This window comes from Chiroxiphia lanceolata, chromosome 19 (genome assembly GCF_009829145.1).
Source record: "Chiroxiphia lanceolata isolate bChiLan1 chromosome 19, bChiLan1.pri, whole genome shotgun sequence".
NCBI classification, from domain to species: domain Eukaryota; kingdom Metazoa; phylum Chordata; class Aves; order Passeriformes; family Pipridae; genus Chiroxiphia; species Chiroxiphia lanceolata.
In genome coordinates, this window is record NC_045655.1 from 3,841,767 (window position 1) to 3,855,936 (window position 14,170).

The 14,170-nt window shown below is 49.8% G+C and overlaps 1 protein-coding gene and 1 long non-coding RNA gene across 5 annotated transcripts; one reads left to right on the forward strand and one right to left on the reverse strand.

Annotated features, from left to right (window-relative positions):
* Position 1: 1 nt before the first annotated feature.
* On the forward strand, positions 2–14,018 carry WDR45B (WD repeat domain 45B). Its single transcript, XM_032706377.1, has 10 exons — positions 2–248; positions 4,582–4,656; positions 6,385–6,486; positions 7,091–7,178; positions 7,714–7,808; positions 8,877–9,067; positions 10,638–10,723; positions 11,597–11,698; positions 12,200–12,321; positions 12,620–14,018. The coding sequence occupies exons 1-10, from the start codon at positions 182–184 to the stop codon at positions 12,724–12,726; spliced, it is 1,035 nt and encodes a 344-aa protein (XP_032562268.1). The 5' UTR covers positions 2–181; the 3' UTR covers positions 12,727–14,018.
* Positions 2,561–10,868, reverse strand: LOC116796097. Of its 4 annotated transcripts, none has more exons than XR_004360263.1 (4): positions 8,816–10,868; positions 4,674–7,107; positions 3,853–4,022; positions 2,561–2,591 (listed from the first exon to the last, which is right to left on the reverse strand). It is a non-coding gene; the product is annotated as an uncharacterized LOC116796097 (long non-coding RNA). The 4 variants fall into 4 exon arrangements; XR_004360262.1 differs by having other exon boundaries at positions 4,670–7,107; XR_004360261.1 differs by having other exon boundaries at positions 3,853–7,107.
* Positions 14,019–14,170: the final 152 nt, after the last annotated feature.

Below are 14,170 nucleotides of genomic sequence, written 5' to 3' on the forward strand. Positions count from 1 at the left end.
CCGGAAGCAGCGTCCGGTCTGAGGCTGGGCCCGGCTCAGGCGGGCTCGGCTCGGCTCGGCTGGACTCGGCTGGACTCGGACTCGGCCCAGCTCGGCCCGGCCCAGCTCGGTTCGGGCGGGTCCGCGGAGCCACCATGGTGTAAGGGGCGGCGGGCGGGGGCGAAGGGGCCGAGCCGGAGCCATGAACCTGCTCCCGGCCAACCCGCACGGCAACGGGCTGCTGTACGCCGGCTTCAACCAGGACCACGGTGAGGCGGGGCCGGGCCGGGGCTGCGGGCACGGGCGGCTGCGGGGACCGCCCGGGGTCGGGCTGAGGCCGGGGCGCCTCCCAGCAGCGGGCAGTGACCGGGGCTCGTCGGTGCCGGGTCCCGCTCGCCCCCCGGGGCTGCGGCGGGAGCGGCGGACCGAGCCGGGGAGGCCGGAGAATTTAATGGTTGTCCCGTTGTTTTGGCTCTGGCGCGGCCGTGTCAGCGCCCAGAGATGGGTGGGTGGGTGGGTGGGGGAGAGCACAAGGACAGGATTGTTGGGGCTGGTTGTGCTCGGCTGCCCCCCGAGTGTCGGAGCCTGAGCTCGGGGTTGTTTGGGACTTGCATCTCTGAAAGGTGACTCAGAATGGCCTTTCCTCTGTGTGAGTACTTGACATTCAAAGCCAGGGGTGTCACCGATTTTTCTTTTCTTTTTGCCTGCTTTGCATGTTAAAAGTCGTAGTTAACACTACTAATCACACTCAGGCAGGCACAGATGCATGTCCTGCTGCAAATCCCCGCTGCATCCCTTTTCCCTGTGTTAGGGAAGGTCTGCTTCAGAAAAGGGTGGCAGGTGCCTCATCTCTGCTTTTGCAAGACACAAATAGCACTAGCCTGATGAGTACGTGTCATTTTGGTGGAATAAGGAATAGAAGCTCATCATTTTGTAACATCCTTTTGCCTTAACAAATGTTACTCTTGCCCAAGACAGTCTTGAAGCTTCTGTCATAGACTGCAGCTCTTTTACTTGTTGCTGACACTGTTGAAGTCGTGTGTAAACACGAATTATTGTGTTGATTTTAGTCAAACACCTCTGGTCACATCTTGGCAGGAGCACATCAAGCTGGTGATGAGGTGTTAGTGTCTTTGCAGCTCTCTAAGTGCTACTCCAGTGACTTGAAAAGAACAGAACAGCCTGATTTTCAGCAGCTCTTGTCTTTGCAACAGAGATGGAAAAAGATTTTTGAGGATGAGCTGAATTTCAAATCTGCAGGGTCTGTAACAGAGTGGTGATATTCGGTGCTTGAGCTGTGATGGAACCGGGTTATACAGAGAGCAGTGTAAGAGAAAAATGCCTTTAGATCATTGTTTTAGTGTAAAACTTGATTGTTGCAAAGGCTTCCATAAATTTTGTAGCACTAGATGCAAAATAACCCCTTTTTTTTCTGAATAGACACATCCAAAGTACCATGAGGAATGTGGCTTGGGAATCTGAGAGCTGGCAGTGTTCAAGTCCCATCCAACCTCCCCTGGCCAGGCAATTGAGGGACAACAAAAAACTTGAATTAAAAACACATTTGGCTTCCATTTGGCAGCTCCTGGAGCTGTTCCTGGTAGGAATGACGACGTTGGCACTGCAGGTGTCACACTGACACTTTATTAGTTTAGGGCAGGTGATGTTTGGAGAGCAGGGAGGAGGGAAAGCTCCTGCTTCCTTCTCCTTGCCGGGAATAGAACATGAGTCACTGGAGTGCTGGGGCTCACTCTGTGGGTGTCTCATGGATTGTCACAATAACCTAATTCCTTACCAGTTTAACACTGGCCAATCCCACAAGGATGGGAGAGCAGGAGGAACCATCTGAGAAGTCTCTCGGGGGTTGAAGCTCCCTGACAGAGCAGGGAGAAAGTTGCTCTGCCGTGAGCCTACCCCCTCCTGTTGGAGTGATGCCCTTTTTAGGTGGGGTGCCTTTGCCACTTTGGGGTTTTCAATTGAAACTGTAACACAAGGGAGTGGAAGGGCTTGTGGGTTGTGTGAGTACTCAGCCCGTGTGCTCCCGATTCCAGGCCCTTTTCCAATGCTTTCAGAGGACTAAAGTGCTTCTCAGAAATGAACAGACAAAACATCATCACAAGGGACCACCCCAGACAGTGCACCTGTAACTTGCTGACACTTTTCTCTTTTGTCACTGTGGCAGCCAAAAGCTGGTTTGAAAACTGAAGGGTGGGTTTGTTCTGATGTTGAAACACGTGGCTGATGCATTTGCTCCTCTCCAGTGGGCTTGAAAGCTTCTCTGTAGGACCCCCCAATGTTGGTAGGGCTCTGTGCTCTCTCTTGTGGCTTTGGACAACATTTGTTGTGCCAAGGAAAACCACTATGGCAGGAGCTGTGCCAGCTGTCATCGCTTCCCTGGGCTCCGCTGCTGGACCTCAGGCCCTGAATCCTGTGGGCTTCTCTGGGCCAAGGTTCTGCCTTCAGCTTGTGGCATCTTCCAGGCTGGGCATTAATTTAACTCTTCTTTTTTCTGTGGATTTTGAGGAACAAAACTCCCTGTGGCCTCACTGGCACTGCCAGCAGATATCACTTTGCTGAAGGAACGAGCACAGCTGCAGCTTGGGGCAATAACTCTGTAATAATGACATTTAAAAAAAAGAAAATCTGGGTTATCTTCTGTCAGTGGCACTTGGCCAGCACATCTGTCCCTTCCTGAGATGAGAGGTCATCATCCATGGAAGGCAGTGAGCCTAAGGAAGTGTTGCCTCCTCTCAGCCCCCTCCAGCTCTCTCACTGAGAAGGGCTCACAAGCTGTAAGTGTCAAATTTGTGATCCCACTGGTAACACTGAGATCAGATGGGAATCCCTGAGCTCCAAAGCTGCTCCTGTAACCTGGGATTGCAGGAGGAGCAGGGATCTTCCCGTGTGTTTTTCTCTCCTGTTTGACTCAGGGGTTTCCGTGCCTGGGAGCTCCACATCTCTGTGGGTAGGGATGGAATCTCACCATTACTCACATCCCCACCTGCTGCTGGGTTGTCTCCCGTTAAAAATGGAGACATTCCCAAGGCACTAAAGCAGCCCACGCCTTAGTCATGAGCTTGGCCCTGCAGAAGCTGTAGAGGTGCCACGGGAAGGGTAAAGTCTGGGTGTGATTGCATCAGGAATGCTCCCTTTGGGTGGTTGGGAGCTGCTGGGATCAGCACAACTCCAACCTTACAGTGCTCTCTTACTACAGAGCAGCTTCAGCACCCTCCCCTTATCCTGGAAATACAACGTGGGGTTAGAAAACTGCTGCTGGGAGATGATTCTGTGGCTCAGCTGCCAGGAACAGCTCCTGTGCAGCTTTGCTTTATGCAGAGGGAAAGGTTTCCATTGCTGTTTGCTCCCTGGTTATCCCAGTAATGCCCTGCCCGGGGCAGCAGCTGGTTGAGCTGTGAGTTCAGGGCACCACACTCTGACAGGGCAGACCTGGGAGGGCACAAGGTGCAATGAGCAGGGGTCATGGAAAAGCCTATTTCAATATGGTTATTAATCTTGCTGTAGTTATTATATTCTCATTAGCCACTCTCTGGGTGTGTTTATGTATGTAAGGAACTTTAACCACTTAATTTATTGCAACCTCTTGGACAGGTGAAGCTGTACCTGGGAGTCCTTTGGGTTGAGGGAGTAGGTTTTTGTGGATTTTGTTTTCTTTCTCCACACACCCTGGGATTTTGGGGGGTATCAAGTTTGGGGAAGGGGTGTGTTTAGACAGAGCTCCTGTTTTTATTTGGGAGGTTCTAATCGTTGCAGTGCATAAGAATAGAACCAGAATAATTGAAACATCTGTTCAGTACCTCAAAGATCTTTAACTGGATTTTTGATACATTGCACACAAATTTTGTAGCAACCAACCTGCTGTCAGGCTGCTGCCAGTGACAGCAGCTGCTCCTTGGTGACTTGTCATTGCTCTGACTGCACACTGGCATTTCTTGGTACCAGTACCTGCATTCCCTCAGCAGGGGAAGGGCAGGACAGGAGACTGGTAGTTCAGTGGATTCCACTGAAGAGGCACGTGAATAATTCTGTACAAAAAAGTAACTACAATTATTTTCCAGAGTGTTTTAATCTGGGACCGTTTTAATCAGAGTGTTCTACTCTTGTTCTGGGTTGGACTTCAGCTACTGGCATGTCATTATTGGCATTAACACAGTCTGAAAAGCTGTTTGAGGAGCTCTGTGCTCTGGAAACATCCACAGCAGAGTCATAAATGTGGGGTGAATTCAGACCTGTTGAGAAAGGAGGGGGTTTCCTTCATAATGACTGTCAGACCATAAACATTAAAATGCTGATTTCCTTCCCCCTGTAGCACATGGCATAGGATACAGGTGGGTTGGGAATAGGTTTCCTTTCCTTCCATTGTTTTCTTACCTGTCTAAAAACAATACCGAGACCTTTGCACCAGGCCAGAGAACAAATCCTCTGAAGGGCTTTCACTTGCATCACTAACAGAGCCTGTGAGTGCTTGAGTGTAACAATGCAGTTGTCAGTAATGCTCTCCTAACCCTCTGGCTCTTGCTTCCTTCTCGAGTGTATCTGGCAATTACTATATATATGTGTATATACATGTGCTTTTTACCACAGGATGCTTTGCATGTGGAATGGAAAATGGATTCCGAGTTTATAATGCAGATCCTCTCAAGGAAAAAGAGAAACAAGGTAAAGCACTTACTTACTCCACCGTGCTGCTCTGGTTGGAAGCTCAGCCTCCTCCTTTTTTTTTTGTGACTGGTTCTTGCTCAGCTTTCACTGCTCCATCCCTGGAAAGCTTTGGATAAAGCCCCAGGAAGGGCAGCTCCTGCCCCACAGGGGCTCTCACTCGTGCCACTGCTCAGTCAGATGTCTCAGTGCTGTTAATTTGCACAACTGGCTGACGAGGGATTTGTCTCACCTATCACAGACTTGAGTTGGCTCTTGCTGATGTTTGTAGCCCTGAGGAGGAGAGGAGTTGGTTATCCCTGAGCAGGAGTCACTCCCTGCAGCAGTCATGCACCATCAGTAGTTGTTCCTTTCTCCTGTGGTGATCTGGATGATCCAGTGTGGCAGTAAAACTCCAGCCCTTCTCCTGGAGATCTGAGCATAACATTTCTCATACCCAGAGTATTGTCTGCAAGAGCACTGAGAGCTCTGATACTCTACATCCTGCCTTCTCTGGATGCCTAAAAAATCTGGGAGGATCTTAATGCAGTAAAGCTGCTCCCTCATGTTTGAACAGAAATCAGTAGATGAGCTGTATTAACAGTGGGGCTTTTTTATCAGAAAGCAAACAAACCCAAGTCAAAATAGGGGAAACTGAAACCCAGCCATGTGATTCTAACCCTAAATATAGAAGTGAGTTGCTAAACAGGTTTCCCAGCCACTTCCAGCCTGTGGTGATAAAAGGGATTTAATAAGAGGAAAAATGTACTTAAATAAGCAATTCCTATGAAACCAGGCACACTTTCACTTTCTACTGCTGTAAAGGATTTTAGTCACTGTTCACGTGGCCAAAACTATTTTCTGCTCTGAACAGTGAATTCTTCCATAAGCAACATGCCTTGGGACTGTCACCTGTGACAGTGTGCTCAAAGGATCAGGACTCAGCCTGGAGTCCTGTGGAGTACCTTGTCAAAACTCTCCCTGCCAGTAGCTCTGGATGGAGATAATTCCAGGACTCCTGTGGTGAAAAGTTTCTTATGAGTCAGATTGCTTTTTCCCTGTGGATTCTGAGCACTCCCACTGAACTGGCTGTGTAGGTACACAGAGAGATCCTGTTCATCATTCCTGTAGATTTTAACCTGCCTGAGATGGTCCCGGCTGGAGTTGTCTATTTGATTGTTCTCTGTAACCCAACATGAAACCAAGTCTTAACTGTTGCAACCCCCTACATGCAGGAGTTCCAGGATGTTCCCATCCAAGCACTGTCCCTCAGAACTGTGCAGATAATCATTCAGTGCTCTAACACAGATTCAGGACACATTGCACGCTCTCAAACTGTCCCAGGTTACCACTTGTAAATATTTTAGGCCTTTTTGTCATGATGATAATCCCTTTTCATAGCAAAATGTGCCATCCTGCTTCAAATGCTTTCTGGAGTCAAGAGGAGGATGTGGTGCAGAAGGGGGTAGTGTCCAAAACTCTTCAGGAAGGAAATACAGCACTCAGAAGTGCTGTTGAAGAAACCACAAGGGCTTATATGAAATCCAGGACTTTACTGCTCCAGTGTGAGGAACTTTCATGGAATTTACCTCCTCTGGTTTTGAAGGGCAGCCAGGGTAGGAAGATGCTGTTCTTCTCAGGTGCCTGGGAGATGTGCTGGATAATATGAGCTTTTCTTGTAACAGTGGTAAAAACTAGGTGGCCTTTTAACAGGTTCTGACGCTTCTAAATAAAATATTTGTCTTCCAGAGTTTGTAGAAGGTGGTGTTGGCCATGTGGAAATGTTGTTTCGTTGCAACTATTTAGCACTGGTGGGTGGAGGAAAGAAGCCGAAGTACCCACCCAACAAAGGTGAGCTCCAGGGAGGGACCCTGCAAACATCTTGGCCTGTGTGACACTGCCCAGAGCTCCCAAACCCACCGCCCTGGGCTGGCATCAGGTGTCCTGAAGGGTGAGGGGATGTTGCAGCAGCTTTAAGTCACTGTGGTGCAGGGAGTCCCACCACTGCTGTGGCAGCAGGAACAGGCTGGTACCTGCAGTGACAGGTCTCAGAGACCCCCTGACCTTCTCATGGTGAGCTTTGCAAGGAGGCTCCATCCCAGCAGCCTGAGGGGGAACCTCCCCGGCTGGAAAGATTTGTAAGAAAATATGCTACTTTTTTGCAACTGCTGCATTATTTCTTTGATAATCTTCAGAGCAAACAAAAAAAAAAAAGCTGCTTTTCTTTAGAAAGTTGTATTTTTATTGTCAGTTTTTGTGGTTGGAGTTTGCAGCTCCTGCCTGCTCGAGGGGGTTGATATGTGGTGGCTCAAGGCCTGGTTTGCAGGGTGTCCCATCTGCAGCTGCTTAGCCATGGGGTGCCCCTCTTGGTCAGCCTTCTGGGGAACTGGAAGGGAGACAGTGTGGATCTTTGGATCTGCCTTCATGGTTTAACACAACCTCTGCACTGTTCTAGTCATGATCTGGGATGACCTGAAGAAGAAGACTGTCATTGAGATCGAGTTTTCTACAGAAGTCAAAGCAGTGAAGCTGCGAAGGGACAGGTGGGTGAAACAGAGGGGTCCAAAAGCTAAGGGTGGCTCTGTGCTCTTGTTTCCAGCTGCTTGTAGAAAGAAAAAGATCCTGCTGTAGCCTCAGCAATTACAGGTAAAACAGGCTTTTGGGGCAAGTGTTGGATGTAAACAGGTCACAGGCCGAGTATACTCACATCACAGGGATGTGAAACCTTGGTGAAAAGCCCGTGAGACTTCCCAGCCCCCTAATGCAGGGAAATGTTCTCCTGTGGCTCCTGCTGGCTGCTTTTCTGGGTCTGGAGGAGTGTGAAGGGAATTCCAGCAGCTCCCTGGAGCAGGAGCAGCTGTGAACAGCTGGAGCCTGTGTGTGCGTGGGCGGAGGGGCTGGATAAAAGTCCTTTGCAGGCTTATCCTTGTGTGGTTTTTGCAAGGCTGGGAGTCTGTTGCGGGGGAGGGCAGGAAGAACATGGCTATTAAATCACTCGAAAGCCTTTGCAGGTCTGAATGAATGTCTGTGTCCCTGTTTTACCCCCCCCAAGTCCCAGGAACTTCTGCTCTGTTTCAGAATTGTGGTCGTCTTGGACTCGATGATTAAAGTTTTCACGTTCACACACAATCCCCACCAGCTGCACGTCTTTGAAACCTGCTACAACCCTAAAGGTCAGTTCTACATGTGGGCTGGGGGATGGAAACAAGTTTATTCTGTTCTTGACGTGCCATTTATCTTCAGCTGCCTCACTCAGTTCTTCAGAAGTCATTAAACACTTGCTGCACTGCAGTTGTGCCCTTTGGAGATGCTTTTGTTTATAAAATGGTTATTAGGATTTATAAAGACTTGGCCCAGAAAAGCTGTTTCCTGCACTCACGTTATAGATGTGATTTCTATAAGAGCTACACTCTTCCTTCTGTAAAGAACATGGGAACTGGATGTATTTTGTGCTGAAAGCTTAATTATAAACACAAAGTGCATCATTGCAAACACTTTGACAGTGCCACACCATGGAACAAGGGCTGCTGGCCGTGTTCAATGGATGGGGAGGATCAGCTTGGATGTCAGGAGGGTTTCTTCTCCACCAGGAGGTTATTTGGGATTGGGAGTCTCCATCTTTGGGACTCTGGAGCAAACATGGAATGCAGCTCCAGCCAGACTGACAGGCAGGGAATGCAGGAGAAGGAGGTTGTTTCTTGTGCTGAGGTTGCAGGAATTCATTTGGCATCAGCAGGATATGTGGGATTGGTGTGATTTACCTTAAATGGGCCACAAAATATTACAAAGGAAAAAGTGCCAGTGCTGTAAGAACCAAGTTCAAACAGGATTTACTAATAATCATCAGGATGGAGCAGAAACTCAGATATCACCTCTGATAAACTCTTACCCTTTCTGAGCCACTAAGGAGACTTAATAACTTCTTTTTTAAATGGCTTTGATGTGATGGACTGATGGAGCTGATCTCTGAAAACACCCACAGTCTGGATAACCACAGCTAGATAACTTTGAAATAAAGTGATAGGAGCAAGTTAAAATTATGCTACTCCCCTGCTTTGCTGTGCTCTGCACTCATGGATGGGTCATGTTTTGGGATCCTGCACCAGCCACTCAGATGAGATTCTGACTTGCTCCATGTCTGTTTGCTTATTGTGAAATTACTGGTATTTTAGAAACTTACATTTGAAAACATTGGTTTATGGAAATGATCCAGTTATTCTCCTTTTTTGTGTGTCTTTCAGGTCTCTGTGTCCTTTGTCCAAATAGTAATAATTCTCTTCTTGCATTTCCTGGGACACACACTGGGCACGTGCAGATCGTGGATTTGGCCAACACGGAGAAGCCTCCCGTGGACATCCCAGCCCACGAAGGAGTCTTGAGCTGTATTGCTTTAAACCTGCAGGGAACAAGAATTGCAACAGCATCAGAAAAAGTAAGAGTGATGTCCCTGCCTCTGACCTACTGTGTGTTCCAGTGTCACAAACAGGAAGTCACATCCTTCGTAGGAAAGACAGAGAAATACCTACCGGGGAAATTTGTCACTGGAATGTGCATTCCCTTTATCTTCACTGCCCCTCTGGGATCCCCAGACACCAACAGCCAAGGGCTGTGCCTGAGGTAGTGCTTATGTTTTAGCTGACTGGAGCAGTGACTCTTCAGTGGCAGAAGCCTGGCCCAAGCAGCTCACAGCTTTCACGTGTTCTTCAACAGATACTGTTAATTTTTTTAAAAAGCAGGGGGAGAATCTTATTTGTATTCTTTCACCTTTATTATTTTCTGCTTAAACTCACTTCACACCCACTGGCTAAAGAAATGCTTGCAGATAGGTCTGTCCTGCCAGAGGGCTTTGTTCTGCCAGGGCTTAGCCCCTGGTGCAGAGCAGGAGGGGGTGGCTGCCCCCCTCCTTCTGAAATGGTGTGTGCACCCCTGTGGGACTAAAGAGCACAACACACTGACAAAAACCTCAGGTTAGGGTGCAGCTCAAATGGTGACAGACCTGCCCTCTCCCTGGGAACCCCTGGGAGGGCTGCCAGGGCCCTTCATCTCCCAAAGGGATGTCAGGCAGATGGACCCATCTCCCTGAGGCAAGAGGAGCACTCACTGCCTTCTTCCACTCAAATGAAAGGAGTTTCTCAAGGAAAAGCCAAATGAATCCAACAAGTGTCTCCTTTGAACAGTTTCTACTGCCCAGCCTGTCACTCAAACAGCTTAAAAAAAGAAAATGCAGCCACAGTCTCTCCTAACTAAGCTTAATGGCTGCATGTCTTCTAAACAGAGTTCTTAAAGCTGCCAACTCCATTGCTGAGTAGACTCATTATCTGCTGCATTTGTGTCAGGATGTTCCTTGTTTTGTACAGAGAAAAAAAGTTCAAACAGCTTTTATTTTCCAACCAAACTAGGGAGTCTGAGCACAGTCAGCAAACATCCCAAGCCTGCCTCTTAAATCAAAACTAAGCTGAGTTTACCAAATCTTTCTCTGCTGGGTTCTGTTACCTCCTGGTGTGTGACTGGAGAGCTGCACCTGTTAACCAGGCATGTAACAGGACTGCAGGTGATGATGGACAGCCTCTGAATTAATTCTAAGACAAGTCAGCCACACCCTGATTATAATTTGTGGGAAAGAATTGCACAGTAGCACTGAAAATGGCAGCACTGACTGAGGGAGCAAGGCAGAAGTGAGTCCCAGAACTTGGGCACATTCCAGGGTCTGCCAACCAGGGCCAGGGCTGTGCTGGTGCTTTAGAAATGAGCTGAAAGAAACTTGAGTTGAGGAGCCAAGTGACAAGGTTGTGCACCACAGAACTGTAACATTGTGGGGCTGGTGTGGGGGCAATCAATGTTCTTCCCCAAAATTAAAACAGGTTCTCAAATCTAGCAAGAAGAAAACCCCCAGAGGTGTGTGCAGGGACATACTGGTCAGACAGACAGAGTTTTAGGCTGCATTCACAGATGTAAAGAGAATCTTCTGCCCTTCCTAATACAAGGCTTGATTCCTTTTCAAGGGGACCCTTATAAGGATATTTGATACTTCATCAGGGCATTTAATCCAGGAGCTACGTCGAGGATCACAGGCAGCCAATATATACTGGTATGTCCAATGTACTGGGATGTTCAGGTGCTGTGCTGAGCACAGATGTGCTTCCTGGGCACACAGAGCCCTCCTGGCACTCACAGGGCCCAGGGCTGCTCTGGGCTCGCTGCTGGGGAGGGAGCTGGGAGGTGTGTGGAGCCTGGCACAGGGCACAGGGGCTGGGACAGAACCGTGGGTGGTGCCAGGCTGTGCCTCTGCCCAGCACAGGTGGGAGCTGGGGATGCTGAACTTACACCAACTCTGGGAGGGCCCCGATGCACTTGAACACTGCCCAGGGACTGGAGAGCTTGGGGCAGGGTGGGGCTTCACATCCTGCTGTGAGGGGAGTGCCCAGGACAGAGGTGTGACTCTGCCAGGAGCAGGGAAACTCCCCCTCCTCTTCCAAGCCCCATCTGGGGTAGGAATGTTACACGTTTTGCCCACTCCTTGGAGCAGAGCTCCTTTTCTTCCAGAAGTGTCAGAGTGGCCCACACCCATGGTGTCCATGTCAGGGAGTCCTGCTGCTCCTGCCACTCTAGACCCTGTTCCAAGTGCAGGCTGTTCATCCCAAGGCAGCCCTGGACTGGGGGATTTGGGCTGTTCATCCCAAGGCAGCCCTGGACTGGGGGATTTGGGCTGTTCATCCCAAGGCAGCCCTGGACTGGGGGATTTGGGCTGTTCATCCCAAGGCAGCCCTGGATTGGGGGATTTGGGCTGTTCATCCCAAAGCAGCCCTGGATCAGGGGAGCCCCAGCTCCTACAGAGAGGAGCTGTTCCCACCCCAGAGCGGGCTGGCAGCTGCTGTGGGCAACTGCAGCAGCAGAACTGTGTGTGCCAGGGGCTGTGGGTCTGGCCCAGGAGGGATCCTGCAGTATTCTGTGTTCTCTGCAGTATTAACTTCAATCAGGATGCTTCCCTCATCTGCGTCTCCAGCGACCACGGCACAGTCCACATCTTTGCTGCAGAAGACCCCAAAAGAAATAAGCAGTCAAGGTAGGGATTGAGCCTTTCTGAAGCTGGGGTGGGACCTTGAGCTTTTAATGGCATTTAAAACACTGGTTGTGTCACTCAGTAGCAAATCCCTGCACTGCTGGAGGCAGCAAGATTGATGTGCTGGGCTGGAGTGAAGCTGCAGATTTAGGGCTCTGTAGTTAAACTGCCAAGTTCCTGCTGTCCCTTGTGGAGCTGCAGAATTCCAGCAGAGGGTCAGGGTGGGTTTTAGTGGATCTCAGCATGAACATACCTTGTGGACACATCCCTCTACTAAAAATCAATCCTTTGGCAGTTTTTCCAGTCACTTAAAAACATAAAGGTAGGTGTAGGGTCTCCCTTGCCAAGAAGGGGAATTGTCCAGGTTACCTGGTACTTGGTAAAAGATCATAAAAAGCCAGTCAAAAATAGTGTGAGCTCTTTATCTTGTTCAGTCGCTCCAGCAGTTCTGAATCCACTCTACTCAGCACCATACTAAGCTGTTATTTTTTTTCTCTCTTTCAGTTTGGCCTCTGCCACCTTTCTCCCCAAATACTTCAGTTCCAAATGGAGTTTTTCCAAATTCCAGGTTCCCTCAGGCTCTCCATGCATTTGTGCCTTTGGAACAGAGCCAAACGCTGTCATAGGTGAGTGATGGAGGAGTCCCCAGGTTCTGGCTGGAGAGCCAGGGTTTGAACTACACTGGTTTGGAGCTGGAGGGAACCCTCTGCTGAGACAGGGCTGTGTGTCCCTGTCAGCTCTGGCTGCTCCCACTGCCCAGGGAGGGAGGCACAAGGCTGGCAGAGCCTGTGCTGACCAGGGCTGGTGGCCCTCGGGTCTCTCCAGAGCATCTCTGGGTGCTCTGTGAGCCTGAAGGGAGGGTTGTGCTGTAGCTGAAGGAACAGAAAGGCACAGCCCAGCTGACTCTGCTTGTTTGTGTTGCAGCAATATGTGCAGATGGCAGCTACTACAAGTTCTTATTCAACCAAAAAGGGGAATGCTCAAGGGATGTGTACGCTCAGTTCCTAGAAATGACAGATGAGAAGCTTTGACTGGGTGGAGGGGAGTGCACGAGTCACAGCCCTGCCTCGGCCACTCCACACCTCTGAGGGACAGTTCCAAATGTCCAGTTGTGATCCAGAAGTTCAGCAGAGCTCACGGAGAAGCCTGGCCCAACATGATCACAAGCAGCTCTGAAGTAGTGGACTACATATGTTTGTTCTCATTTCTGCAAGTATTCATCATTAAAATCTCTTTGGGTTACTGTCACCAACTCAAGTTTTCAAGATGTGGCTTTCGACAAGCTTGTGCCTGCTGGGTTTCTCTTACTCCAAACTGTGACATGACTTTGGCTCCAACGCCGTGCCTGCCACCAGGGCAGCTCTCTGGGGCTGCCCACCCCCGGGGCTGGGCTGAGGAGAAGGGATGTGAAACCAGAAGATTTCAGGCACTGCTTTACTTCCACTGCATGGCTGGGAGGGGGGAACGCTCTGGGTGATGCTCCCTCTGCCAGCCTGGCCAGGAGCAGAGAGGTGACAGGGGACACTTGCAGCTCAAGTTTGTCCCCTGCCCTGTGCAGGGAGCTGGGTGGGGGCAGTGGTGGGGCCCTGCCTGTGCAGGGCAGGGATCAGCACAAACTGCCCAAGGTGTCAAACTCCAGAGCAGTGGAGGCACCTCTAGGCAGCCGACCCAACCCCCCTGGGTGTGCACAGCAAACACCCAGGGCCCCTGTAGCTGTAGAGGTGAGTCCTGTTCCCAGTCAGCTGTTCCAGGTGTAAATCCCTCTGGGTACTGGTGTGCCAGCTGTGCTGCCAAACTGCTGTCAGAGCCCGCAGCTGGGACAGGCCCAGGTCCGGCACAGGACTGAAGGAGCTGCCAGGAATCCACGTCTGCAACAGCTTTAAACTTGCAAACTTGTCTTTTTTTCTTTGAGCTGTCGCATCCTAAAGCTGCTGGCCCAGGACAGGTAGGTTAGACTGAACCTACTCACCTGTACACTCCCCTATTTCCTGCTGACCTAAGGCACAAGCTCCTAACCCAGAAGACAACATTAGCTCCAAGCTTGGCCTCTCTGGCACTAAACCCTGGGGCAGGGAGGTCCAGCTCTTCTGGACTCTTAATTTCACAGATGCTTCAGCCCTGACACGCCAGTTCACTCCCAGATTGTTTAGCTGCAAACTCTGACAAGTCCCTTTTAGTGTCACGTAACCTACTAAGGACTAACTTACCATGTTGATGTCAAGGTTGCATGTTGCTTTTATGTGTATTTAACCACAGGAATTGTTTTGCACACTTATTTGTAATATGTTATTTCTTTTAAATAAAAGTGACTAACTTTGCTGTATTCACTGATGGTCACAGCCAAAACTTCCATTGCTCCAGGTTTGGGGGAATAAACACCTCTGTGAGTCAGGAGTGGTGGCTGGTGAAGGACAGGAGCTGACACGCTGTGTGAGAGGGGACAGGAGCACTTGAACCACTGCCTGGGGCACATAC

Coding starts and splice junctions, on each gene's coding strand:
- WDR45B (XM_032706377.1), top strand. CDS start 182: ATGAACCTGCTCCCGGCCAACCCGCACGGCAACGGGCTGCTGTACGCC. Junction 6,487..7,090: donor GAAGTACCCACCCAACAAAG/GTGAGCTCCAGG, acceptor GCACTGTTCTAG/TCATGATCTGGGATGACCTG. Junction 10,724..11,596: donor CAGGCAGCCAATATATACTG/GTATGTCCAATG, acceptor TGTTCTCTGCAG/TATTAACTTCAATCAGGATG.